Source organism: Diprion similis, chromosome 7 (genome assembly GCF_021155765.1).
Source record: "Diprion similis isolate iyDipSimi1 chromosome 7, iyDipSimi1.1, whole genome shotgun sequence".
Taxonomy (NCBI): domain Eukaryota; kingdom Metazoa; phylum Arthropoda; class Insecta; order Hymenoptera; family Diprionidae; genus Diprion; species Diprion similis.
This window is the reverse complement of record NC_060111.1, coordinates 9,718,006-9,745,748: the sequence shown is the minus strand read 5'-3', so window position 1 is coordinate 9,745,748 and position 27,743 is coordinate 9,718,006. Positions and strand designations below refer to the sequence as shown.

The window sequence follows — 27,743 nt, the reverse complement described above, 5'->3', positions numbered from 1 at the left end:
CTGTAACCAGCGTGTAAACAAACTAATTTTTGCGAATTTATTTCGAAAAAATAACGAATGCAATATCGATAATTTTATCATTTGTTTTTAGGTACATCGTAAGGGAAGTGGGTGAAAATTTTCACCCGCTATTCTTCTTCGCGTTGGCTGATGTGCGATCGGTCGATGTACATACATGATTCCGCAAATATGGTTGGTCTAAAATAAAAACAAAACACGTGTTCGTTAACTACATGGTATTAGTTATGGTGTGACGGAGATTTCTTTTGTATTTCGTCTAAGGTTACGACAAAAAATTCCTGAACTTTTTTCTGTCGCTCTGGGAGTGATAAGTAAAAGGTAAAAGTACTGATAACAATGGCTTTGATCGGTTGCGTCTAATCCAGACAAAGCTATTTAGTATAATAAATTTCAAGATAATAACTTGGGGAGTCATGCGCGAACGCCAGCCTACTTACAAAGGCGATATTAATCCTCTAACACAAGCAAACAGAACAATTTCACTATAAAATGCGTAGGAAGATACGTCAAGTCTGTACGGTAGCAAGACGAGAAGTGACGCATGGCGGTCTCCTCCAATTTTTGGCAAGCGTCGTCAAAACAAAGACAGGAGACAGTCTGGAAATGGCATTGTTGCGTGGACTCAAGGAGATGCTGGCCGATAGGTGCCCTGGCAGGGTTCGCGACACTCAGCTTTTTCTTCGGGTCTCTCTCGTGATTCGAGACGGCGTACCGTCAAGTTGAGCGAGGTCGAGCGGGATTAGTTCCAGGCACTGGCGACAGCTGGGGCAGTGATCAGTTCTCCGAAGGAGAGCCTACGCCCGCTCACGGTAAATGGAACGGCAATGCGGAATTGTATGCGGTTGTGGCCCAATGCGTTGACACGTGATTACGTTCGGGGTCGCAAAATCCGCCTGGATTTGGCTGGATACCTCGGCGTTTTGCCCCAGTTTGGACCAGACCCATCAGCTGGTTGACACAGTCTCGTTGATTGATGGTAGCCGTGAAGGTACTCTGGCATTGAAGTAGCAGAGACCCAGGTACTTTGGCTGAGGCGTTGAGGAACCTGGCCAGGGTAAAAGCAGGAAGATATTCCAGGGTGTCCATGCTGTGTCCATGCTCACTCATGGGAAGGGATGGGAGGTGTTCGGGATATAGGAACAGATATTTACAAGGAAAAAATTGAAAAAATATTCTAGGTAATTCTAATTTCACCCATATCGTGTGTAAGGACTTCTCGTCGCTACCGGTTATTCATAGAACTTATGGTGCAGGTGGAGGTCCATAACTTGCGTCGTTAGCGCAATGTTACAACATATATATATTGTACAAAAAATTACTGACGAAGTCGTCCGTCACGCCATAGCTAATACCGTGTAGTTAAGGAGAAATTTTTTTTTTATTTTAGACTAACCATATTTGCGAAATCATGTACACCGACCGATCGCACACCAGCCGACGCGAAGAAGAATAACGGGTGAAATTTTTTATATTTGTTGATGAAAATTTTTACATACACCCCTTCAAATGTGCCTAAAATCATATGAAAAAATTATTATTATTGATATAATAATTAGTGAGTTTCCTCGATTTGAATACGGTCATGCCTATATAAATAATTTTTCTATAAATGGGGAAGGATATAATAATGTAATTACATTTTTTACAGAACTTCCTTCATTACAATAACTTTATTATATATCCTTAAAACGACAAAAAATTTCGAGTAATAATCAATTGTTTCGAATTTTTTTTCTTCAGGTTTCAAATTTTTTGTTGTTTTGAGGATATAATAAAGTTCTTGTGATGAAGGAAAGTCTGTAAAAAATGTAATTACATTATTATACCATTCGCTATTCATAGAAAAATTATTTTTATAGGCATGACTGTATTCAAATCGAGGAAATACACTAATTATTGGAGTAAGTATTGGAAAAAATCGATTTTCAAGGGTATTACCGTGGTCCCGAGAAAAAAATAAGCAGAATTCCAAAAAAAAAAAAACAACAACTCGAAGACCATTTTTAATGAAGATCGAAAAAAAAAATTTCGTTTGCAAAGCACTTTTTCTCTATTTTTACTCAAAATTTTGGGGGTGTATGGACCAAATGGACCACAAATTTGGATTCGGCGCATCGAAATACATAACCCTAGGTGGGTGTAGTAAATGTACAGACCACTTTTTTTTTGTGTGCCGGTGTTATTACCCGCAATGAGACAAACACTCTAGCGTTGGTATTATATTGAATCTCATGCCTAAAAGTGTAGAGAAAGCTTACATAATTCAATTTTGCAAAAATCATGCTTACAACAGTGGTAAATTGCAAAAACGTTTGAACATTGATATCTCTGGTTGTAATTAAAATATTGGAATTTTTTTTCATTCCACTTGCTCGTCGTAAATAAATGCACCAGAAACTTGCTGAATATTTCAAATATCTACATATCTTAAGGAGTTATTTCTTTTTGTTTATAAGCAAAAATTTCAACTCGTCGAAAAACGTTTTTGGTTTAAACAAAAATGAAAATTCTTGTAGCCAAGAATCTAAATGACGAAACGAAACTCCTCGATTTTTTTCGACTCTGTGAGCCTTCATCGGTAAAGGGAATTTGAAAACTCTGGATTTTCGTAGAACGCAGATTGTTGCTTAACTATATAACGTAGATCAATAAAACTTGCACGTATCTCTTGGGGAAGCTTTCCTCCACATGATGAATGAGTTTTTAACTAACAGTGTTTGTTCATTTTTGCATAAAATCTATTCTATAGAAAACATATAAAGCACAACTTTTATGGGAAACATTTTTCGATGAAACGCATTTCAAAATAAAAAAACAACTAAGAAAATTCGATTTTTTTATTTTTAATAATTTTTCATTTCTAAAATGCAATTCTCACGTGGTCGAAAACTGAGGGGCATGTTCCTGTAGGTCCGAAAAACCCATAAAAAATGACAAGTGAGTCGTATTTTAGAATAGAAGTCACTTCATGTTTCGGCTATTCCGACTGGACTATATAGGGAATTACGTAAGGTCTCGATCAAAGTCAAATGATGGTATTATTGTTCAGAAGCACGTACTGCTCGCAAAATACAGTCCAAATTCGTTTCTTCTCTCACCACGTGTATTTAAGATATGATTGAGTACGCAGATTCCGAGTGCCCGCTTTCTGGAGTCTGTAAACAATCAGAAAAAGTAGGGTGCGAGGAAAGGTGGAACAGTCAAATAATTAAATAGTCACAGGGTTACACATGCTATCACTCTAGACGTCGGGTATCGTCGGATATAAGGAGCGGTTAGATGAGTAGATACAGCGATTCGGTGATTTGATCTGGGGCAATGGTCTCGCCACCTAGAAATTCCCCCTTTATCACCGCTCCGTTATCGCGTGCACTTATTGTTGATTTTCACTCTCGTCTCTGTCCGTTAACCCTTTCATGCATACATTTTTCCTTACGTGCAATTCAATTGAAGATTTGCATGCACAGGCTCTTGGTATCACTGATTACGAGTCTGAATTCGAAATTCGAAAATCCAAAATGGTGGACCGAATTTGGTCGACGAAAACTCGAAATAAGCCTTAAAGTTAACTAGTAATAGATATAGTAGGGTTTTCGAAGTCGCCGATCACGAAATCTTTGTAAGCTTTCCCAGAGAAAAATGAAAAAATAATTTGCGGAAAATATGATCTCTAGTTAATAATATGCTAGTTTTGTCCTGCTTTTCAGGGTAAAAACGTTGATATAATGGTTAAGTCGGGAATAATAATCATTTCGTAATTATTTTGCTGGGGAAATTACCGTGAATCAATAATTTACGCGTTAGGCTATGTGCGGTGGCTCAACCATTTTTCTCGGAAATAAAGGATTGCTGCATCAAACCACCTTAACCTCGTAATCAGCGGAGGTCCGTCTGCAACATATACAGAATGAATTTTCTCCGGCTTTGAATGAAAGAGGGGCTTATCACTGCCGATGCCCCGCCTCTTGCTTCATCACACTGTTGTGAAAAAGTAGCTCTTACGTGTTGTCCATCAATACCTCATTTGACAAGGCTAAGTATCGACGGCTTAACGTGAGAGCTATTTTTCATAACAGTGTGATGAAGTAAGAGGCGAGACATCGGCAGTGATAAGCCCTTCCCTCATTCGGAGCCGGAGAAAACTCACCCTGTATAAGAATTATTTAAATCCATTTGTATTAGGCGTGATGGTCCCCTTATAAGAGGTAAGAGGTATATGGTGCTCCGGCGATATCCAACGATTTTCAAATTTATGACTGCCGGAAATTTCGGAAATTTGATTGTAAGATCGGGATTAGAGACCTCGCAAACCCTAATGTATCCATTTTTTACAAAAACTGGACATGTAGAAACGAAGAAATCGTGAGAATAAGGAGGTGGTAAGTATACTTGCACCATGCATGAAAGGGTTAAATCAAAACAAATAATCGAACATAGAAGAAATCAAAATATAACGATGCCCTGTAGCCGTATCACGTGTGAAGTCGATCGATGCTCGCCGACATTCATACGGTGCCATCAAGTGAGATAAAGTAAAATTTAAAAAAAAAATAACATGAAACTTAGAAAAATAATGAAAGTTGAGAAAAAGTGATTAGGCAGAATTTTTTAGTGTAAGAATGACCAAAAAGTTTGAATTATGCAGCTCGAAAAAATATACTTCTAAAGTCACAGAATAGCAAATACATTGAAATAATATTAACTTATCACGATTTTTTACGGACTGAAAAGTGGTATTATATTCCAACTTTGACCGAGACCTCATGGAATGTGGCTTATGTAAGTCACAATTCAAAAATTGGAATTGTTTCGGCATTTAAGCGTTTTGTTGGTTTGGTTGCAAGACCATTATTTTCGTAATACTTACAATTATCAATGGATGCATGGTGCATAAAGCAGTTTTCGCCTGGACCAAGTAATATTACTCATTTAATCATCCGTTCGAATAGATGAATTATCCCACAGGTATAGTGCTGTTTCAAGATATCATGCACGTTAAACTTTGAATTAGCTCCTCATGAAAACTTGAATCCGCTGTCATCACTAATCTATTTCCTTCCGAATTCAAATAGAGCGCATGCGATCCCCATTTTTTTTGTACTGTCCAACCACTTAATAGGTGAAGAAGAAGAAGTCACAACAGTAGCTGGAAGTGATCCTCTCACGACGGAAATCACTGACGGAATAGTGACAGGGACATCTTCAGAAGCTGAGAGCGAAGTTTTCACCACACAAGCAATCAACTACACGACAACGGCGATGACAGAGGTTGAAGAGGGCGATTTAACGACAACAGCGGATGATGGAATCGAAGTGACGACAATAGAATACGCGGACGATGCTGGCTTCATTCCTACTCCAACCGTCACAGGATTTGTTTTGAGTTTATGCTTTATTCGTTTATGTCATTTTATTATGGTTCCTGAGTGCCTGCACGTAGAGTAGAAAGTTGAAGCACTCAATGCTTGTTTTACCAGGGTACAGAAATCTGTATGTATCAACAATAAAATAATATTTTTTCGTAAATGAGTAAATTTGCAATAGTTTAGTGGTGGTGCTCGTATTAGCGGTACGGTGTCATTGGTAGTAGCAGTTGAAGCTTGGTCCGCAATAATTTGAACACGTAATTTACTTTCAGCTGTCAAAAAATCCTCACGTATCCCACGTAATTTGCAATAATATAAATTATATTCCAAGATCTTGTTGTAACATTAATTTTTAATTGATATATTAGGTCGATTCTATTCGTTCCTTTAAATTTTTCTTAAACAATATTTAAATTCTTTACCGATTTTGTAAAATTATTTTTACGAATTTCAAAATAATTCAGACAGCCAAAGCTTGAAAACTTGTTACATAGTCCTATAAAAACTTTGCTTTTCAAGATCTTTTTGAAAATTTCAAGAAAATGATTCAATCTTAGCTACCGTAGTGGAAACATTCGAAAACTAAAATTTTCTTTTGACGCCCGACGGTGCCATGAACAGAATATAAGAAAATGTACTAAATTTGTAGAGCTGACCCAGCCTGAAGTGACAACAGATGAACTCGATTGGTGGCAGACAGCAGTTATTTACCAAATTTATCCGAAATCCTTTCAGGTAAGGAATAATAACCTACACAATAAAACATCTTCAAACTAGTAACCCACTCATAATAATGACAGAAGCATCAAGTTATAAAATCACAAAATTTCAGGTACAAGTAATCTTTCGAAATTTATTTTTTTCAACCCATGAAACGTAGAAGCGCAAAAACGAGTGCGTAAGATTATTAAATATGCGCAATCTCAGTTCCAATACCTATTCGAGCATGTATTATTTTCTGAACTTCCTTCGATCAATCAATCAATCAGTCGCGCCTGAGATTCATAGATACATCAAATCTCTATGCACGTGGTGATTTCAAATAATAGATATCTACAACATATTTCTCAATTGGGGAATTGGTTCGCCAATACATTTATTTTTTGTGGCACTGTAAATGATGACGAAGGAACCCTAGATCGTTAGACCCCTCCGATTTTAATCTAGTTCGTGTATGTTGTAGTGTATCGTAGGCTAAGAGACACGTATTTTCTTCTTATGTGCTAATAAACAGATTAGGGGCCATTCATTAATTACGTAAGGGTCCCCAGAGGGAGAGGGGTTAAGAAATTCTATACATGCCCTTATCTTGGGGGGAGGGGAGTAAAACCCATTCTTACGTAATATTTAACAAGTCTAAATTTATTATTAAAAATCTATTTCTATTTCGGATGCTGAATGATTTTCTTCATTCCATAATGTGCACTTCGATTTATATCTTATTTTACAAATTTTTGTTGCTTATTAAAATTTAAAAATCTTAAATATGTTCATTTTCATCCTTTTTTAATGTCATAAATGATAATTATATTCTGGTGAATTCTTCCAGCGTATTAATTTTATTTTAATCATTTGGAAAATAAAAAATGATTCTTGTGTAATTCGTTTAAAGATTGTTTAACTGATTTATGTTTGTTCGTTTTAAGATTATTTAAAAACTCACTTTAATTATAATAATGATATTCCAAGGACTAGATAGTTATCTAATAAGATAAAGATAATCTATATCTGCTAGCAATGATAAAGTATAACCTAAATTATCTGCGAAAAAAAAACTGTGAGTTTTAGTGTAACTGATCCTTTTCTAACAACGTTTTATTGTTGAGGAAAACGAGATTGAATCTTACGTATGAAAAGGGAAGGGGGGTTCGAGAAATCTTATGTATCCTTACACAGGGATAGGGGAGGTCAAAAATCGTCAAAATCATCCTTACGTAATAAATGAATGGCCCCTTAAAGGGGAAAAACGACATCTGAAGATAGGCACCAAATGCGGTGGTTTTTTGATGCGCTTGATCTATTTGAAAAAAACCACGCTGGAACGTTTTTATCGATGAATATAACATTTCAGAGTTAATTTCGTTCAAATACATCTAGCACTTCTATTCGAAACTGAGAAACCACCACGTCGGGTGACCATATTTGGGGTTATTTTTAACCTTTCAAACGGTTTATCATCAGATCAAAACGAAAGAAATACGTGACTTTGAGTTTTCAATGAACTACAACAGACGGGGAATTTCTGTTCGAAGGGTTTAATCTGAACCATCTGCCAACACAAGCACAATATTTACGCAATCCGAGTGAAGTGGCCAAATCATAGAAATATTGATATATTCTTTACAATTTATCCAACCCAAATCGACAAGTCCATGCTAAAAATGACGGCCCGGTCAGGCGATGTGAAATCCGCGAGAAGCATGGTAATAGTCCGGGAGCCAGTGAATATTTTTAGAACTTATTTTCGCACGCCGCTACTAAGGTTTTTTCGATTTAATAGATGATGCTTATCAAAAAATCTAATAGACTTTTCGTTGTATTCCGATGGATTTAGCGTGGGGGGGCGTTTGAAAAAATGAAAAAAACGTCAACGCGTTGAACTTATTTTCGCAAGGATGCTACTTATTGTACTTATGAAGGCGATCATAAAACCTAGTTAAAGGGTAGTCTCGCTGATTTCTGAAGATGGGAACTTCGTCTGGCACGCAAAAAACCGGAAAAAAACAAAAACTTACGGAACTTATTTTCGCATTTTTGAAAATTTGTCAGATAGTTGAATGGGTTGTACAATTGTCGAGGAAAGCAGTCTGGCTGTTATTCGAGGTCACTTGAGCCTTGCCAGACCGACCGGAAGGTGTCTAACCTGTTAGCTTGTATGCAATCGTCATAACAACGTGTGCGCCTATACAATGAGTACGGTCTTAATTTCGCACGAATACTTTTTTTCCAGATGATAGTTTACACTAACGTGAATGAAAAAGACAGTCTGGCTACTATTTTCAATCGCCAAAGCCTCACCAGACTCTAAAATTGCAAGTTCTCGAGCGTTCTATACGTCATCTCCGACGGTACACCACATAGCCAGACTGCTTTTCTGATAATTGTACAACCCATTTAACCATCTGACAAATTTAAAAAAATTCGAAAACAAGTTCTATAAAATGTTTTTAACGATTTTCAAATATCTGCCAGACGCATTTTCCACCTCCGAAAACCAGCCAGACTGTTTTTTTACTGAGTATTATTATGATGCGAACTAGTACAACGAGTTTCATCTATGCGAGAATAAGTTCAAGGCGAAAAAAAAACCCGATTTTTGTAAATTTGGAAAAAACAACTTTGGAAACCAGCTAGACTGCTTTTTTACGGAGTTTTAGGGTAATACTAATTAATAAAACAAGTTTCATCCGTGCGAAAATAAGTAGCATGAGTTTGTAATTTTCACTCATCTATTCCATCGGAAATCAATAGCCAGACTGTCCATTCCTTGAAAAACATCATCAATTGACCCGGAACTACTATTAATAGGGCTTGCGAAGATAAGTTCCAAAAAAAGTTCACTGGCTCCCGGACTATAACCAATGGCGTCCGTGATGCGCAGAGGGTCGAAACTTCTGACAGCAGCCGCCAGGCGGGAAAAACGGATAAGGCAACCGCGAGGCATACTTGTACGTGAGAGAGAATGACTCGAACTGTTATTTTCTGTCTTGTCTTCACGTTATAGTCTGAATGACCTGAACTACAATTATTTTATTTAACATTGCCATGGAAAATGAAGTAATTTATCTGTTGTAACGTTAAATTTTCTTACCCCTCTGACGAGGACTTACCATTGACACTTTGGCACGATTCTCTAACTATTCGGTACGATATTTAACGATAAGTAAAGGTATGTACTCGTTGGGTGCCAGACGCTTCAGCGGCAATTTTTGAACAAAAGGGAAAAGATACGATACGGTAGTAATAGTTAGAGAACCCGTTGTATCGCTGGCTAGGCTCAGGTACTCACACGAACTGGTAGAGTGGCGGTATCCAAGGCAGTTACAGTAACTAGGGAAATAAGGGAAGGAAAGAAATAAAGAAGTAAGCTCGAGTCAAGGAAATTAACAAGTCAATCAGTCATGTATTATCAATTAATTCCCAAGCATTAGATCAGTCAAATTCGTTACAGAAAGGTAGCAAAAGGTAATTAGTCAACGAGAGTAGTTTAAAATATTTTCGATAGAAGAAGTTAAACGATAATTCGAACAAAAATGAGAGTTAACAAAAGAAATTAGTCGTAGGTCGGGAGAAGCGATATAATACAAAAAGATTACTTAAAACTACACGTCACTGGGCGACGTGATTTTACCCAAGTTTTCGAAAAACGACACCACGAGAATTGTTAATTTGTTAAGTTACAACAAGAGTGAAACCTGAGCGAAAATCGGTAGTTGACAGAATTGACGATAGCTCGGAACGGTAGTGACAAGAAATTACATAGAAATTACGATAAACGGTAATTAGCAAGAGAGATTGACAGTGATCGACAATTTACAAGTATCGGTAGCTTATACGAGAGAATTATACACAGCAAGTGAATCGATAATTTACAACGGTCAAAATTACGAGATTTAATTATCAAGGAAATTGGAAATTACAATAACGAGAGAGAATACAAAAATGATGCGAGAGTAAGAAGTTGAGAGAGGTTTGCAAGATAAAAGTAATACACTTTACACCTGGTTACAATAAGCAACTTAAGTTAACAAAGAAATACGATATTTGACAATCAAGAAAATATTAACAGGTAATAAGGAACACAAAATCGATAATAAGCGATAGGAAAAAAAGGTGCGGTAGTATCCAGCGGCTTAATCTACGCTCGGCTGTACTCCAAGTAGCTCGACTAGGATAGAAAAATTCATGCACAAAGCAACTAAATAAAATAAGCGATACGATACGAAAGCGATAGGCAATACTAGTGCAGAAAATAAAGATAGCGATAGTAATGACGGTATAGAAACTACAAAAGCAATTCTAGCATAAAATTACAAGAATCATAGAAAATCAGAAATACAAAAGATAGTTATTCGGTAGTTACGAGGTCGCTCAACGATAAGTTTTCTGAAATTAATTATTTAACGAAATAATACAGCCACACGACGGCTTACAGCACCTCAATGTTCGTGGAACATGATTCACAACGATACTGGCATCATTTGATGCAACCAAAACGATAATTAAGACACGATAGAAGAAATAGAAATTAGAGCAATTTCGTAACGATACGATACAAAGGCAAAAGCCTTACCTTAGTCGGCGACGGTAATACGAGACACTGATTTTATTTTCAGAGAAACGTAACGATAGTAAAAGCGAAAGAAAGGAAGGAGTTGAATTTACAGGAAACGAAAGAAGCTAAACGGTAGTCAAAACGGTAGAGGGCGAAAAAGATTGAACGGTAGCGATACAATAAACGATAAAACAATAGAAGGAAAAGGAAGAAGAAAAGCTAAACAAAATCTAGGCACGAAAGTGAGGTAGTAACGACGTGTTTCCTGGCGGGTTGAGCGTAGAATATGCAGAGTTCGGAGTCCGGTTTACCGATCTCACCGTTGTCGTCAGGTGATCCTTCCTCCCCTTGATTGGTCATTCGTTCTCCACCATAATTGGGTCATCCCTCTGTGACGAATGTCAGTTACGCGTTGCCGACGATTACCGCTAGATGATGCGTAGTTGACACCAACATATACTCTTCTCCGGCTGCTTCGTTATACTGTCCAGGTTGCCTATCATTGGCGGTTCCCTTGACAGAGGCAGGTCCGTAGGCTACCTCTGCAAGGTTACCGGATGGAGTGCAACTCCTCATTGTTTGCCTCCACCGGCTTTGTCGTACAAATACACGCAACAGAAGGAATTACTAATTTCATTTCATAGTTTGCCAATTCCTCAAGAGATTGGGTGAAATAATGCTGTAAATCTTTGCAGGACAGTGATGGCAATGGGATTGGTGATCTGCAAGGTATTATATCCCGTTTGGACTACCTTGAAGATACTGGCTTCACTGGCTTCTCCCTGGCACCTATTTATCCATCACCACAGGTTGATGGAGGTTACGACATTTCGAACTTCACTGGTATCGATCCGATTTTTGGGGTATTTGAGGATTTCCAAGAGCTAGTGAATACGGCCCACGAAAAAAGTACAAACAATTATTAATTTAATACACACTCACTGTTTAGAGTAAACTTATTGTTAGTATTCTTTTTGCAGAATAAAGTAACTAGAATATTTAAACGCATATCAGAAACTGTACTTATTGTTGAAGAAAACATAATTAATAGTATTTGCAGGTATAAATGATAAATTGTTATTATTTTCAGATTTGAAAGTGATTTTGGAGTTTGTCCCTAACCATTCCAGTGATGAACATATCTGGTTCCAAAATTCCGTAGCGCGTATCGAACCCTACACCGACTACTACGTCTGGAGGGATGGAGTCAGTTTAGGCAGCGTACTTCAACCTCCAAATAACTGGATCAGTGTCTTCGGTGGCTCTGCGTGGACGTGGAATGAGCAGAGACAACAGTACTATCTACATCAGTTTCACAGTAGTCAACCAGATCTTAACCTGCGCAATTCTGCTGTAGTTGCAGAAATCACTGACGTTCTCAGATTCTGGCTTGATCAAGGTGTCGATGGTATTCGAATTAGTTCGACCGCTCATCTTTTTGAAGATGCCAGTTTTCCTGACGAACCCTTGAACGAGGAAGCTAGTTCAGAAGTTACAGAAACGGATTACGAATACCTCCGACATCTTTACACAACTGATCTTAACGAAACTATGGAAATTATCTATCAGTGGCGAGCGGTCGTTGATGAATACTCAACCCAACCGGATAGTGAAACCAAAATACTTGTTACTGATTCAACTGCTGGTCCAGATGTCATTACCAGGTATTGCCTCTTTCGATCTCGAATTTTAAACAGTAATATGATACGGTGACTATTATTTTGGCACTAAATCAATTTTCAATGAAATGAGCTAATAAGATTTATTGTATTCAGATATTTTGGTAACGGAACTCATGAAGGAGCCCACATACCATTGAACTTTGGCTTTATTTCCAACTTGTCACGAGAATCGACAGCAGAAGACTTCGTAGAAGTAGCAGAAAAGTGGTTCTCTGCGTTAAACGACGGTAGAACCTCCAACTCGATTTTCGGAAATCACGATTTCAGGCGTGTGGCCTCAAGATTCTTTTTGAACCGAGTCGACGGCCTTAATATGCAGCTTCTCTTGTCACCGGGTACCGCATTTACTTATCAAGGCGAAGAATTGGGTTTACTCGATACGCTAATATCGTACGAAGAAACTCAAGATCCTGGTGCAATTGCCGCGGGGCCAGATCGTTTTGAACTATTCACCCGTGACCCAGCAAGAACTCCCTTTCATTGGGATGGATCAACTTCAGCCGGATTTTCTTCAAACTCCTCAACCTGGTTACCAGTAAATCCTAACTACCTAGTCCGAAATTTGGCTATCCAATCAGCAGCTACGAGAAGCTTATATCAAACTTATAAGGCGCTGCTCGAAATTAGACAATCTGAAACTATCAAGCGTGGATCAGTTACCTTCAAATCTTCAAATGATGGCATGGTGAATAAACTTATTGCAGTACATACATCTTGATACCAGTGAGCCAGGAACACAAGTCCGTTCTGCTGTTATACATCTAATTCAAAAATATATGATATCACATACATTTTATGCATACGAAGATATCATATAATAATAATCGTATCTCGAGATCTCCTATTAAAGTGATTAACGTTCACTTTAAAAATAGGTGTCAGGGATTTTTTAACATAATAATATAACTTGCAGTAACTTGACATTCCCACTAACAAGGAGACACCACACTAAGTGTAACGTACGTTTGGGTGAGTTTAAGATACGTTATTCCGGAGTAGAAGAAACTAAATAATTTTATCAGTTTTGAAAGAATTCGGGATTAAAAAATACTCTTGACGAGCTATGAGCATCCCGATCTATCTTTGTGAATGTCAGATTGGCAGCAGTTCGTGGCGCGCTAGGCTGCCTTAACTTACGATTAACGCTAAATCTGTGCATGTATGGACGCTTTACATTCAATCTGCCCTATTCACCGTCAATCCATAGGAAAGTACGATCTTGTACTGGAGAGTTGCGTTGTTTGGGGAGTATTGCATAAAATTTTGAGGGGTTACTCTACTGTAATGCGCGCCGGAAAAAGCTAATTTTCAGAATTTATTTCCAAAAAATAACCCCTGCAATACTTATAAGGATTGTGTTAAAAAAAATTTATCCAGAAAGAAAACAATTTGATATAGATACGCCTCTTCGCGCCTGTCAATGGTATGGTTCAAAAGAAACAAGAAAATAGTATATGATTATTAACTACATTGTATTCGGCATTGTACTTCGGCGGCCGGAGCCTTTACGTTTTTAGTGACGCGAAAAATTCTTAATCTTAATCAAAATTTTCGACTTAGAGATACGCTTCATTTAACTGACAATTGTTTGGATAGATAGACGTAGTGTAAAGTAACTCCACTTCAATTGATTAATCTTTAACTTGTCTCATGGACCAATTCATACAATCATCACCACGTTTACTGTAAAATTCCAATAAATCCTCATCGTCAGCACGATGCTCGTAGTACGCTACACTGTGTAGAGCGTGCTTTTGAAATCTATCTACTACGGGCTTTAGCAGACATTCGAGATTGGCGTGAACGCCAACCGCGACGGTGCCATTGTTTTGGGATTTTGGAAGACGCCAAATGCTTAGACTCTGAAATACGATGCGCACCTCATTTAACAGAATGCAGTCTTGCCAATGGTAGTCGTGGGCGTGTTTTACACTGAAATGACACAAACATCTACCACATAAAAGTAGTGAACCATTATAATGCGACAATTTTTTGCTCACTAATCATGAAAGATCTTTGATCAAAGCAAAGTGGAATCTTGGTGTGAACTCGCGAGTCATATCATTTACGGGGCAATTACTACTTTCAAGCATTAGAAGCTGAATCGTGTCAACGATAAGAAATTAAAATGTTTTCTCAAATAAATTGGCACGATGGCGCTTTGTTCTGAATTTGCATGGTGTGAGAAAGTTTAAGATTATATCCCGTAGAAATTCATTCGCGAATCATTCAATTTCCTAAACTGTTCCAAATCATACAGAGTAACAGGAAATTTGATACCTGTGCAATCCAACTCGAAAATATACTGTCGATAACTACACTGAGATAAAAAAAAGTCGTTGAATCAAAAAAAAAAAAAAAAAAATTGTTCCGATCAACTAAATGCGGCGTTCACGGGCGGCGAAATCAATATTTGGTTATTAGAACAATTTATAAATTGAACGAACTAAATGAAAAATACTTCTGCTGTCTAAATTATTATTTAACACAAACACGAGGATATTCAGCCGACGAAATATCAAGTTGACAACCTGTATAATACAGGGTGAGTTTTCTCTGGCTTCGAATAAGGGAGAGGTTTATCACTGCCGATGTCCCGTCTTTTGCTTAATCACATTGTTATGAAAAACTAGCACCAGTGAAGACCTATCATAACACTGTAATTATTCCTCGCAGGGAACACTAACTATCGATAAGGCAGGAATCGAGCTTTACTCCGTCAGTACGCCACCATGTTTTCGTCCAGAACTTCCATATTACGTCTACTCGGAAAATTTGCCAATTACAAAACTACTAATGTAATTGATATCTAAAATTTTTCTTATCACAAATTATAGATATTATTGGTATCGAAAAAATTTTCAATTGCAAATTACAATTGTAATCATGACTAACAATTTTTTTCTGATTACAAATCGCAAATGTGATTGATAGCATTTTGAGAGGTAATTACCTACAGTTCGTGAATGTAATTGAAAACGAGTATTGATTTCTCGGTGTCATCGGTCAGTATCACAAAGAAGAAAAATCCATTTTCCTGTTTCGGTCCTATTGGGGGGGGGGGGGGGGGGCTCCTCAGAACTATATTTATTCCAATCGTCAAAAATACAAAAAATAACAAAACAATGCAGTATAAAGGTTCATATAAACCAACAGTATTGTTACAAGAAGGTAAAGAAAGAAAGAAATTTACATTCGGTTACATGAAAATCTGCCTAAAAGCCGTTAACGGAATCAATTAGTAAGAAATACAGAAATCTCGTATATTCGCCTCGTCGTCATCTGTATTTGTCTTTGAAAACATTTTTCAAGCTAATGACACTGCTAAAATGTAGTTGAAAATATCTTTCGCGCGAATACAATTTCGAAATGGTAATTTGAATCATTTCTCAAGCTAATTACAATAATTGTGAGATTCAATTACGCAGTTGTAATCCAACCATACGCGTTAATCCGAATATAAATAGGTGATTTTGATTAAATATTGTTGTATCCAAATTATATGGATAATTTTGAGTATATACTGGTACGTTCAAGTATGTATGAGGCATTTCGATTATACATCGTTATTTTCAATTTGTATGGGTAATTTAGAGCATATGTGGTTATATTTGATTGTGAGCTTGTATTTAGAGTACATACACGGTGAGTTTCTTCTAGTATCGCATGAGAGAGGGACCTACCATAGCAAAGTATGTGTGTATTGACAAGCGTAGGTAAGTGTTCATCAAGTTGATTCATAGAATCGATAGCACATGAACGTAAAGTATAAACTAATTCACACACACTCTATGCGCTTATTCTTGTGTAGCACAGTAACCAGTCGTATTTCATTTTTTCCGTGTACTATATTAAGCATTTCTCTTATGAGATATCAGAATAAACTGTCCCTGTATTTGTACATATTGGTATACTTGAGCTCAAATGATTGATTTTAGGTATATATGGGTGACTTCAAGTATACAGGGTGAGTCAGTTAAAACGGTCAGAATGGGAGGAGCTCAGTTGACGGATCAGGCCGTAACTCCTAGCCAATCTGTAGATATCAAAGTGAAGTCCGCAGTCTGTAGGCAGTCTGTAGGCAGTCTGTAGGCAGTCTGTAGGCAGACTGCGGACTTTACTTTGATATCAACACGCGGGCTACGGCCTAATCCGTCAACAAAGGTCCTCCCATTCTTAGTGTTTCAATTGACTCGCTCCAGATTGGCTAAGAGGTACGGCCTGATCCGTCAACTGAGCTCCTCCCATTCTGACCGTTTTAACTGACTCACCCTGTATATGGTATATTCGAGTATGTAGGACTTTTTTCGAATTTATATTGGGATATTCAAATAATTATCAAGAATTTCAACACTCAAATATATGCAAGCGAGTTTTTCGAAGTGTTACGAGTAAATATATAGCTCGAGAACATGATTTAAGGCATTGAAACGAACAATGAACCAAAAATTAAAGGTATGAAGGGGGGCTTTATTTGAGTAATAATCTATTTCAACGAATTGAAGCACCTCACAGATATCAAGGTCACCCTGATTTCATAAATCATTGTAATTAACTTGAAAAATTATTTAAACTACATTTCCGAAATGTCATTAGCTCTAAAAATGTTCTCAATTACATTTCAGCAATCTAATCAGTGCAGAAAATGTTTTCAATTACATTTCCGAAATATACTTAGCTCGAAAAATATTATCAATTAAATTTGGTATTTGTAATCAGAAAAATCTTGCGGTCCTAACTACAATTATAATTTGTATTTGTATTTGTATTACATTCGTAATTTGTAATTGGAAAAATCACAATTACTCATTACAGTTGGCTTCAATAATTTAAATGTAATAAATCACTAAAAGTAATTAATTGTGCCCAGCACTGATATCCAGTGTGTTGTCTCCTTGTAAATGAGTTTTATTTGAGTTTCGAAGCAACATTAACACATTCTTTAGTATAATTATCTCCTTCAGATTTATGCTCTCATTCGCACTTGTATTGTTATTTTAACTACGCAGGTGATGGTTATCGTTCGAGAGTTGGAAGGGTACGAAAGTTATGCCATACTAGCTAATTTTGGAGTTCAGTTTGCCAATGTAAATCTAACAGCATTGACAAATTTTTCAACTGTAAATGTCACTGTATGCCTTGCAAGTGCAAACTCTTTGGTGGAAACAGGGTAAAGTTATGAACCAACATCTGAAATTCTATAAGTTTAGTACCATTGTGAAGCATAGTAGTATTCTCTAATCTGTAAATACTTTTTGTATTTAGAACAACAATCGATGTTAACTCGGTCGTACTGACAGCAAGTGCTGCTGTTGTTCTGTGTAATAAGGTAACCGATGTAACAGAGCCTACAACAACAACGCCAATTACGGATGCTGAAGCAGTAATTCTTGATGATTGGTTCAAAACCGCATCCATCTATCAAATCTACCCTAAATCATTCCAAGACAGCAATGGTGATGGCATAGGTGATCTACAGGGTATTATTTCTCGACTGGATCATTTACGAGAGACAGGAATTACAGCGATCTGGATAAACTCCATAGCCACATCACCGCAGATCGATGGAGGTTACGACATCACGAATTTCAAAGACATTGATCCGATATTTGGAAACCTTGAAGATTTTGCAGAACTAGTACGTCAAGCGCATGCAAGAGGTAAAGTAGAAAAACAAAGAAATCTTAATTTGAAACAAACCATCCGGCGAACCTTTAGACCTGTAAATATCAGAACTTCGTGCTTCCCCCGTTGATGAAAAAAATAAGATATTCAGTTAGAAATATTATTTTTTTCAAACCTTGACACGGCTCTGCTGAATTTGTTTGAAATCTAATCAGTTCTGAGTTCAATAGAAATAAACCAACAGACAAATTTTCGTCTGAATTGGTGCACTCCCTTTTGAATAATCATCGTTTGAAAGAAGGTGTACTTATAAAAATCATTCAAGAACAGCGTGGACAGCTATGCTTTAAATATAATCAGTTCTGACCTAGGAAGAGCCACGTAATTGATACCGAAATCATTAAAACTCGTTCATTCGTGCTTGAGATATTTTTGGCGGAAAGATTGGTTACAAACAGCTAAGCTTTTAAAAATCTTCCCGTTCTTATGCGTTTGAGGTCATAAGATATGACATCAAATGAAATCTTCCTTTTATTTTGTTGTACAGATCATACGAGAATTACTCGACCTGTGAAAAATTCAAAATTTAATCAGTTATTAGTTACAAAGAATCGCGTTGATTGAGACTGTTTTGCATGAAATGTGGGCTATAGTTCAAATGATAAATTTTGTTTCATCTTGTTTCATCCGAAATTTTGTCAGGACATAGCGTTTTATTCTGATGAGGATCCCATCTCTTACCCTGATATAAAACCCATCTTTGGAGCATTCTTCCTGCTCCTATTCAGGATTATATTCGGTCGTACATGTGCGTTTCATCCGGAGCCATCAGTGATTGGTCACGATTTTGGTGTCCAGTTCATATTCGAATTTATTGGAAAATAATGCTGTAATCTCTGCGAGCATAACCTGCTAACAATCTTGGACAGGGATAGTTGGAAAAATTTCAAATCAATATATGGTTTTCTGTTCCACATTTTTTGACAGGTTCGGATAGAAAATTTAGAATTATTGTAAAAAGTAGTATCACTATGTTCTTTTGGCCTTTGCCTTCAATTTAGACAGAAGGAATGTAGTGTCTTAACAACCGGATATTCGTAGTGAAACGGACTCGCGTTTCAAATAAAATGTGGGTACGTGAGCTTAGTTAACGGAATCAATAAAAGGCATTATGTAAAATATTTGGAGGAAAAATGCTTTAATGGCAATATGTGTTTCTGGTTTAAAGACTGAAACAGGACTGTTTTTACAATAATAGTGGTTGACGCAGCAACCCTATTCATTTTATAACATGAGAACGCTTATACTTCTTGCGTCACAAGCCTACTACTAGATCATTTGAAAGGGGGGTAAAACGGGTGATTTTACCCTTTGTAACAGTAGGTTTACACTCTAAGGAAACCAGATCTAATTCAAATTCTGAACTAATGCATGGAGACAAAGTACTGGCATTAATATTCATGATATCCATCACAGAATTGAGAAAGCTTACTGTATCGTATTTCAAAAAGCCAGCAAGTAACAGTAAAACAAGTGAAGTGAAAATGTTTCTAATAAAAACAGTGGCATAGGTAAAAAAAGCAATTCAAGAATACAGTTTACGGAAGCAGCGTAGTGAGAAAAGACAGCGGAAACCGACCGAGTGACAATAAAAGATTTAAAATAGTGAATCATAGAGAGAACATCGGATTTCGAATTCACATGGACGATTGGGATAATATGTTGGTTAAAAAACTTGACCAGTATTTCACAGCAAACGATGTGCGGTCTACAAAACAGGTTGCCGTGCTACTAAAAAACACAAGTGTGTAAACCTACAAGTCAGTACGAAAATTATAACCAAGCTCAAAGATGAAGTCAATGAAATCGTAAGATTAGTGGAGGAATACTTGAATCATAAACGTAATAAGGCTATTGAGCGATGCAAGTGTCAACAAAATAAACAAGCCCGTACAGAAACCGTCGCTGATATTGTTGTGCGATTGAGAGGATTATCGTTGCATCGCTATTTTTTCCATGCCAATAAATTAGAAGGTAAATCATATAGAAGATGTAAAACTGCATTGCGAAACGCAGCAAAAGCTAAAGTCATTTTCAAATTCATCAACAGATGAAGTACTGAAAAATTTAGGCATGCGATCATCCAACTATTATAAGCAACGATTTCAAAACATACGTCGGTATAACCAGACGGGCAAAAGTTCAGAGGACCCTAATACAAGCCCAAGCTGCAAACTGATCAAAAGCTGTTATACCTGTCGGTGTATAATCCCGGTGTATAACCGGGGTTCTTTTCCCCTAAATTCGATACGTGTTTCTCGGTGTAAGTCAGAAACAAGACTTTTTTCACAATAATGTTGGTTGGTTATTGTATGACGTATGAAAGCTTTTATACGTCTTTTATCTATGATGACTACTAGATCAGAAAAGGGGACGAAACGGGTGATTTCACCGTTTGTAACAATATAATAAGCGATACGGCGAATGAAATATAAGCACTACTAGTACAGAAATTAAGTGAAAAGAGAAAATAGAAAAAGTTTAAGATACGATAGAAATTACAGCAGTTCAATTACGGATCGGATTATGAGAAAATGAGAGAAATACAAATATACGAAAGATAGTGCATTATGTAACAAGGAAATAAAGTCTGAGATTATTCCCGCGAGTGCGGGAATTCTCGCTTCGCTCGGGCAGTAATCACCCAAGGGGACAATTAGTCCTGTGGTACATATAGGACTTTATTTCCGACCCAACTCTGGCCACAGCTATTGACTCAAGAAGTGGGAATCACTCACGCACAGAAACTGAGCATTCTATGTCGAACGCAGCGCGAGTGGGTGGAGTCCTTTTTGAGTAGTTTGTGTTTGCTGTTTTCGATCTCCTCACGGGGGTCCAGTTGATCTCAATACCGACTTTAAGCTGTCGACCACATTACGGAGATGAGTTACGTTACCGGTGGGTAATGCAGGTCGCATATACGACACTATTACGATTTAAGTGTGGCTACCCGCTACGTTATTGACGAGAAAAAGAAAAGACGAAAAAATTTAAACAACGAATAAAAGTAGTGCATGGATGTAGCTTGGCGGGAGTCAAAGCGTGGGAGCGGATCAGGGGGTCCCTGATGGGGGTGTAAGAGGCGAGCCCCCACCGGGGCCCCACTAAAGAATTTTCTTTTCATTATCATTATCGTTATCGTCATCGTCATCGTCATCATCATCGTCAACGTTGTCATCATCAAATGCCATATACAGAGAGCTAAAACGTTACACATCAATTTGTAACATATTCTATCATATTTTCATTTTGCGGGAAAAATGAGATGCCACAGAAAGTGCCACTTTTTTCCCATAAATGAGGGAAGAAAATTATTAAAAAAAAATATGTCACTTTCGTCCCGTTTTCCGGGTCAAAAAGTTGGATTTATGGTTGAGTCAGGAATAAAATACTTATTCGGTAGTTACGAGATCGCTCAACGATACGAAATTAATCAATCAAAGAAAGCATACAGTTACACGGAGTCCTAAAACACCTCAGAGCCATAGATCATGATTGACAACGATACTGGCATCGCATGATACCACCAAAAAGATAATTACGATACAAAAAAACAGAAAATATGAGCAACTTCGTAACAATACGATATAAGGCAGAAGCCTTACCTTAAGGTGCATATAAAGACCCGCTGTACACCTCGAAAACGCGGGGATGCAAAACTCCTATACCGCTCAAGCGATCAGAGTGAAACTTGGGCAGTTAATGCCTTATTTTGGCAAAAAGTGGAGCGTCTTTTTACTTTTTCAAAATTTTGAAAAAAAATTTACAGATTAGTTACCACCCACAGAAATTGGCCAAATTTTCACAGTTACACTGAATTGATCGAACCATCCGGTATGATGCCACTCGGTGGTGATGAAACACACATTTTGAGCCCAGTCCCATGAGATTTGATGGTGAATTGACGAAATGGCAGCTAATCTGGTTTTCGATTACGAAGAACACCGAAATCTCATTTTGGCGACATTTGTTACCGACCTTTCATGCATGCCGGTAATTTCTTACCGATATTACACACATACATTACCGGCATGCAGATAGCATGTAGATAGGTATAGTGAGATCAGTTCTGGCCCTCGAATTGGGTACATGTCTCGGGTCTACTCGTGTACTTTTGTGTTGTAATAGATAGTCATATCAACTACTCACTTTACTCATTACTTCTGCACGTAGGCCTGTATTGCACAACCAACTCATCGAACTCACATACATAAGTAAAGAAGTAAAGCAATGCATCTCGTGGTCATTGTTGGTAGTTCCGCGTTTGAAAATGTATATCCTAACCCATTGAAAATCCGTATCGTCTGCTAGGCAAGTTAAAGAGATTGTCTGCTAATCAGGCTGAACAGATAGTCGCAAACGACACCGGTGGCTTTGAATCGGTTACAATCCATTTTGGGAGATGGACAGTGCGTCTTCAAAGTTTATGTATTTATCACATGATTATTCTTTCCTCTAAATAAACTAATATTTGCTTACATATACGTTGTACATGACTTACAAAACTCCATTTGTTCTGTAAGCATCACGAAGATGTTGATTCAAATTGTACTCAAAACGGTACGCTACTTACAAAATAGATTAAAGCATTACCCTGCCTATCAAAAATCAAATCTGCCCATCAGACCAATGACGTTGTCTTATAAACCCAACACAGCACAAATCAAAGGTAAATGTGATAGGTTCCAAAATAGTGATCGTCCAAACTTCGAAACGTGTATAATATTCATTTTTCTCTTCGTATCGTATGCCATCTAGTAGTTTTTCCGGTAAGCCAATTTTTCCTGTTGAAAATCTATCGAACACCAAATAAGCTATTGCAATCAGGACTTGGAACATGAAGGGGGCACCTATTGCAACAAAGCCTAAATTTTTCGTTCATCTGATGAACTTTTTTAACTTTTGAGTTATTTACAATATTCAAATCAATCTTCCCAGATCTCAATACTTTTGTCATGACCGCAAAATCAATCTCAAGGACGTCTAGTATCGATCATTTTTCTACGTACCGCAGTTCAGAAATCAAAACTCGTTTTATCATTTTCTGTGCCATTATTTTAGATCTTATTATTACTTGGAAAGAACTATCAGTTCTATTAATTTCATCCAGTGTTTCCAGATTTCATTTTACCTGTAAATGAATTTTCGCTGAATGAAAATATTATTAGAGAGTCTGATGATTTTTGTTTGAAGAACTGCAGTGCCAAAAAAAGTGATCAATCCTAAGCGTTCTTCAAAGGGCCCTAAGAAAACAATGAAACAATAGGTTTGAATACCGATAATTTACGTGTTCAATCATTTATTAGCTACAGTATTTTCAGAGCTGAAGATTATCATGGACTTTGTTCCCAACCACTCCAGCAATAACCATGTCTGGTTCCAAAATTCTGTCGCACGTATTGAACCCTACACAGACTACTACATTTGGAAAAATGGATCCATATCAGATAGTAGAATTCAGCCTCCGAACAACTGGTTAAGCGTGTTCGGTGATTCCGCGTGGACATGGAATGAGGAGCGACAACAGTACTATTTGCATCAATTCCACTCAAGTCAACCGGATCTGAACTTTCGTAATCCTGATGTAGTAACGGAAATGACTAACGTCCTCCAATTCTGGCTTGATCAGGAAGTTGACGGTTTTCGCATCAGTTCAACTGCTCATCTTTACGAAGATCCCGACTTTTTTGATGAACCAGTTAATGAGAACCGAGGTCCCCACATTCTAGAAACGGATTACGACTATCTCGACCACGTTTACACAACCGATCTTAATGAAACCGTAGACATCGTCTATCAATGGCGAGCCTTCGTTGATGAATATGCGGCACAAACTGATGGCCAGGCACGAATTTTGATTACGGACTCCTCAGCTAACCAAAATGTGGTTTCCAGGTGATTGAGCAAATCCAATAGGTGCATTGTAATGTAATCGGCTTTAATACTCATCTTCATCCCCTAAATGTTACTTATTTGCAAAAGCTGATGAAACCGAAAACTTTTTTATTTACAGATACTTTGGTAATCAAACTCACCAAGGAGCTCATGTACCATTGAACTTCGAAATTATTGCCAATTTGACTCAGCTTTCATCAGCATCCAGCTATATCAATGCATTCAATAGATGGTTTGCCATTGTACCAGAAAATAGAACATCAAATTGGATTCTTGGAAATCACGACCACACTCGCATAGCTTCAAAGTTTGGCTTAAATCGCGCTGATGGTTTGAACATGCTGCTACTTCTTCCCGGAACTACGTTTACTTACATGGGTGAAGAGTTGGCCCTTCTAAATACCGAGGTTTCATTTACCGACACACAAGATCCCCATGCAATTAATGCTGGGCAAGATCGATTTCAGCTCTTTACGCGAGATCCTGCACGAACTCCTTATCATTGGGATAATACAAGCTTAGCAGGATTCTCGACTGGTAATTCATCGTGGCTACCTGTGAACGAAAATTACGTCTTAAGAAATCTTGCAATCCAAAAGGCTGCTGAAAGGAGTAACTATCACACTTATCAAGCCATACTCCAATTAAGGCAACGAGAGTGCATCAAGTACGGAACCACCCAATTTCTATCTCTCAACTCTGATATGGTAAGATAAACAAAATATTGCATAATTTTCGTTTACTCAAATAAGAGTGTACAGTTTGCAGCATGGGCCAAAGGTGAGTGCTGCAATTACAGAAGTACTCATGTGAAGACAGCATGACCCAGCAGGTGCTGTAATACACTGGTCAAATATCGCTTGTCAGAACGTATAACACGTTATTTCTTGTAACACATGTGAGGGAAATTTTGATTTCAAAAGCCTAAAAGTAGGATAAGGTACGTAACGCCTAACGACATGGTGCACAAAATTAATTTGTTCAAAAGTGCGCATGCACCAAAAAAAGATCTTGTAGGGAAACAGCGCACTTCACTTTTAGGAAACGGGGCACCGTACGCATACTTTACAGCTATCAAAAAGACAAATATTCCGTACAGATGACGCGAAAGCTCTGACTCGTGTGATTACGGTGCTCACCCTTGGCCCATGAGGCATTCACACTCGTATTCAAGGAACTGCAGCTCCGCCCTCGTACTCGCATAAACGCAGCAGTCGCCTGAGCCTCCCGATCCAATCTTCACACTAATCGAAAGTCATTCATTTTTCGGACTTGTAACACAATATACTATCAAAGTTTGCAAAAGTTCAGGTTTTTCATGTGCAATACCATCAAACACCTGGATGAGACAAAGGTTATAATATCACATAAAATTTCAAATCTTTCTAAAAAATTACGCACCTTAGGTACGTCCAGTCCGAACTCTCAATAAGAACGTCAAAGCCCCCGAAAGGAAGAGTTTTTCCGCGAATTCGAGTACCCCCAGCATGCGCGCGCCTCTCGTTTACTGACTCTCTCTGTCTTTCTCTTTAGTTTCTCCTAGGTTGGACGTTTTTATTGAGAGTTTGCATGCAAATAATTGGAGGTTTGAGGTTGACTCGGAGTGGGGGGAGTACGCGAGCAAGAAATTGGGGAAGCGTTCTTATTACGGCGTTCTTATTGTCATTGAGAGGTTGGACCGTATTTAGTGGAGGGTGGGGCACGACAGCCCCCTAAGTCGGTTATTAGTTTTTGTGGCTTTTTACCATCAAATTAATTTATTTTTGTTCTACTTTACAAAATCACCGAAATTTTATCAAAATTCTGAAAAAAAATTCCTCTCAGAGGCACGACGGCCCCTATTTAAAAATTGGTAAACAAAAAAATCTTGATGACAATTTTATTTTAAAGGTCCATTTTCCCCAGGATATGGTAAATTGGCCTGAAATAGTCTAAGTAGATGAATACTCTAAATTTACAACAATGAAAAAATGTAAAAAAAATTTTTTGATCCAACTTTTTGGGTGGTACATTATACCCCAGATATCTCACATTGGTCTGAAAATAAATAAATATATCAAAATCACGATAATTTGGCAAAGAACAAACAAAAAATTTTTGGCCAAATTTTTGAGAGGGACCGTCATGTCTCACTCTCCCCTATATTTCAAGCGCTACAGCACATGGATGAAAATGATGAATTTAAAGTACTGTCCAAAAATATCAAAAGTAGTTGAAATACTTTTCTGGTTTGTATACAGGGCATTCTATGTCAAATTTAATGACAGTAGATATGTCGGCGCGGTTTCAAGACAATCTGCCTTATACCCTCCGAGTAAGCTTCGGGCGCTTCAGTTCTAGAAGATAAAGACATCGTACCGCCCGCGATAGTCTGATCCCCCCGCGCTGGTCGTCAAATCTAAGATTTCTTTCCCGGCGGTTGGTTAAATTTATGATTTGCCCCGCGGATGGTCAAATTATTCATACCAACAGTCGGCTTTCATCTATTTCCTCGTGCAGGTGGTGAACCTATTAAAAGCTGTTTTTTCATCGTTGAGATATCTCGTCGAGAGAATTAACGCAATTGCAACATCCCGCCTACACTATGGAGGTGTATGCACGAGCAAAATTCTAGAAGATTGTACCAGAGATCGTGAGATATGCATGTTACGTATACGTGAAAGAGGAGAAAAAAAACTATGGTTTATGGATATACTTTATGGTACAAAACCAATGATAAGCGTGGAAGATTTGCACATCCCACCTCCACTACTGGTCAAATCAAAACAAGTTAAACTATATAAGAAATTGAATTAAACGTGGTGCGATGATCGTCATGGATATAGCCCAACAACATATCACCTGGCCTTCGAAGACGTGCAACGATTGAAAAAGTGCATCGGTACTATCGAAAAATCGTTCCGCCTTTACAATGAATTGCGTGGTTTGAGGCAAATGAAGGCCGAAGACATCCCCTTTTCGCCAGGAGCATTTATCTTCACGTTCGCATTCAACTCCAGTGATGACGTGTGAAATGAACTGCCTAAAAACATGAGAACAACTGACAACATCACCAGCTACCGCAGTTATCTGCCACATTATTTGTTCAGCAGGTAGCATTGAAAATGAAAAAATCAGAATAAGCCGGCTGAATTCGATATCGATAGTTGAGTTCGTAAATTTTTTTAATCAATTATCGACATCATACTGAGTCGGAAAAAAATAGTCAGCTACATTGTAGTAGGAGAGTTCATACGTCAGTTGCTTTGAACCAGGTATTTTAAAACTTAACCACCTGCAATAGGAAATCTAAAATTGAAACTTCTGCCAGGAAAAAAAATTAGAAATATGACGACCCGTTGAGCCGTCGGGAGTGGGGAAATCAGATTGGCACGGGTGGTATGATGTCATCATGTCCTAGAATTAGAACGCCCAGAGCTTGCTCGGATAGTAAAACTGATTGATTTGAAACCGCCCTTATATGTATCCGTACTACGTAACGACAAATTTCCATTAGCCCTGTCGATTATTTTTGGGTTCTATGTATTTACTATCAAGCGAAATAAATCATGATCTGGTATTAGTCGCTAACAATACGTCTCCGAACTAAATTCAATTACAATGTCAATAAGTGGTGTCTTAATGGTAGACTCGTAACTCTAGAAACGTTTTCAGGTTTTGGCTTTCACTCGGGAACTTAATGGCAGTGAACGCTATGCTGTCGTTATTAACTTGGGCCTTGCCCAACTCATGGTAGATTTGTCAAATCTGGAGACATTCGTTAATGAAGACGTCTACGTTTTCTTAGCAAGTGCCAACTCCGTGATTAACACCGGGTGA

The 27,743-nt window shown here is 37.7% G+C and overlaps 1 protein-coding gene across 1 annotated transcript; it reads left to right on the top strand.

Annotated features, from left to right (window-relative positions):
• The first annotated feature begins 1,882 nt into the window (after positions 1-1,882).
• Positions 1,883-27,743, top strand: LOC124407956. Its single transcript, XM_046884568.1, has 11 exons — positions 1,883-1,922; positions 5,141-5,397; positions 6,009-6,122; positions 11,358-11,571; positions 11,753-12,326; positions 12,438-13,029; positions 17,354-17,514; positions 17,610-18,004; positions 23,351-23,924; positions 24,043-24,631; positions 27,579-27,743. The coding sequence occupies exons 1-11, from the start codon at positions 1,883-1,885 to the stop codon at positions 27,741-27,743; spliced, it is 3,675 nt and encodes a 1,224-aa protein (XP_046740524.1).

What these genes read in the sequence shown, in the direction of transcription:
- LOC124407956 (XM_046884568.1), top strand. Translation starts at nt 1,883, where the DNA reads ATGACTGTATTCAAATCGAGGAAATACACTAATTATTGGA. An exon ending in AATCTTCAAATGATGGCATG is followed by an intron (nt 13,030 to 17,353) that starts GTGAATAAACTT and finishes TTAACTACGCAG; the next exon opens with GTGATGGTTATCGTTCGAGA. An exon ending in AACCAAAATGTGGTTTCCAG is followed by an intron (nt 23,925 to 24,042) that starts GTGATTGAGCAA and finishes TTTTATTTACAG; the next exon opens with ATACTTTGGTAATCAAACTC.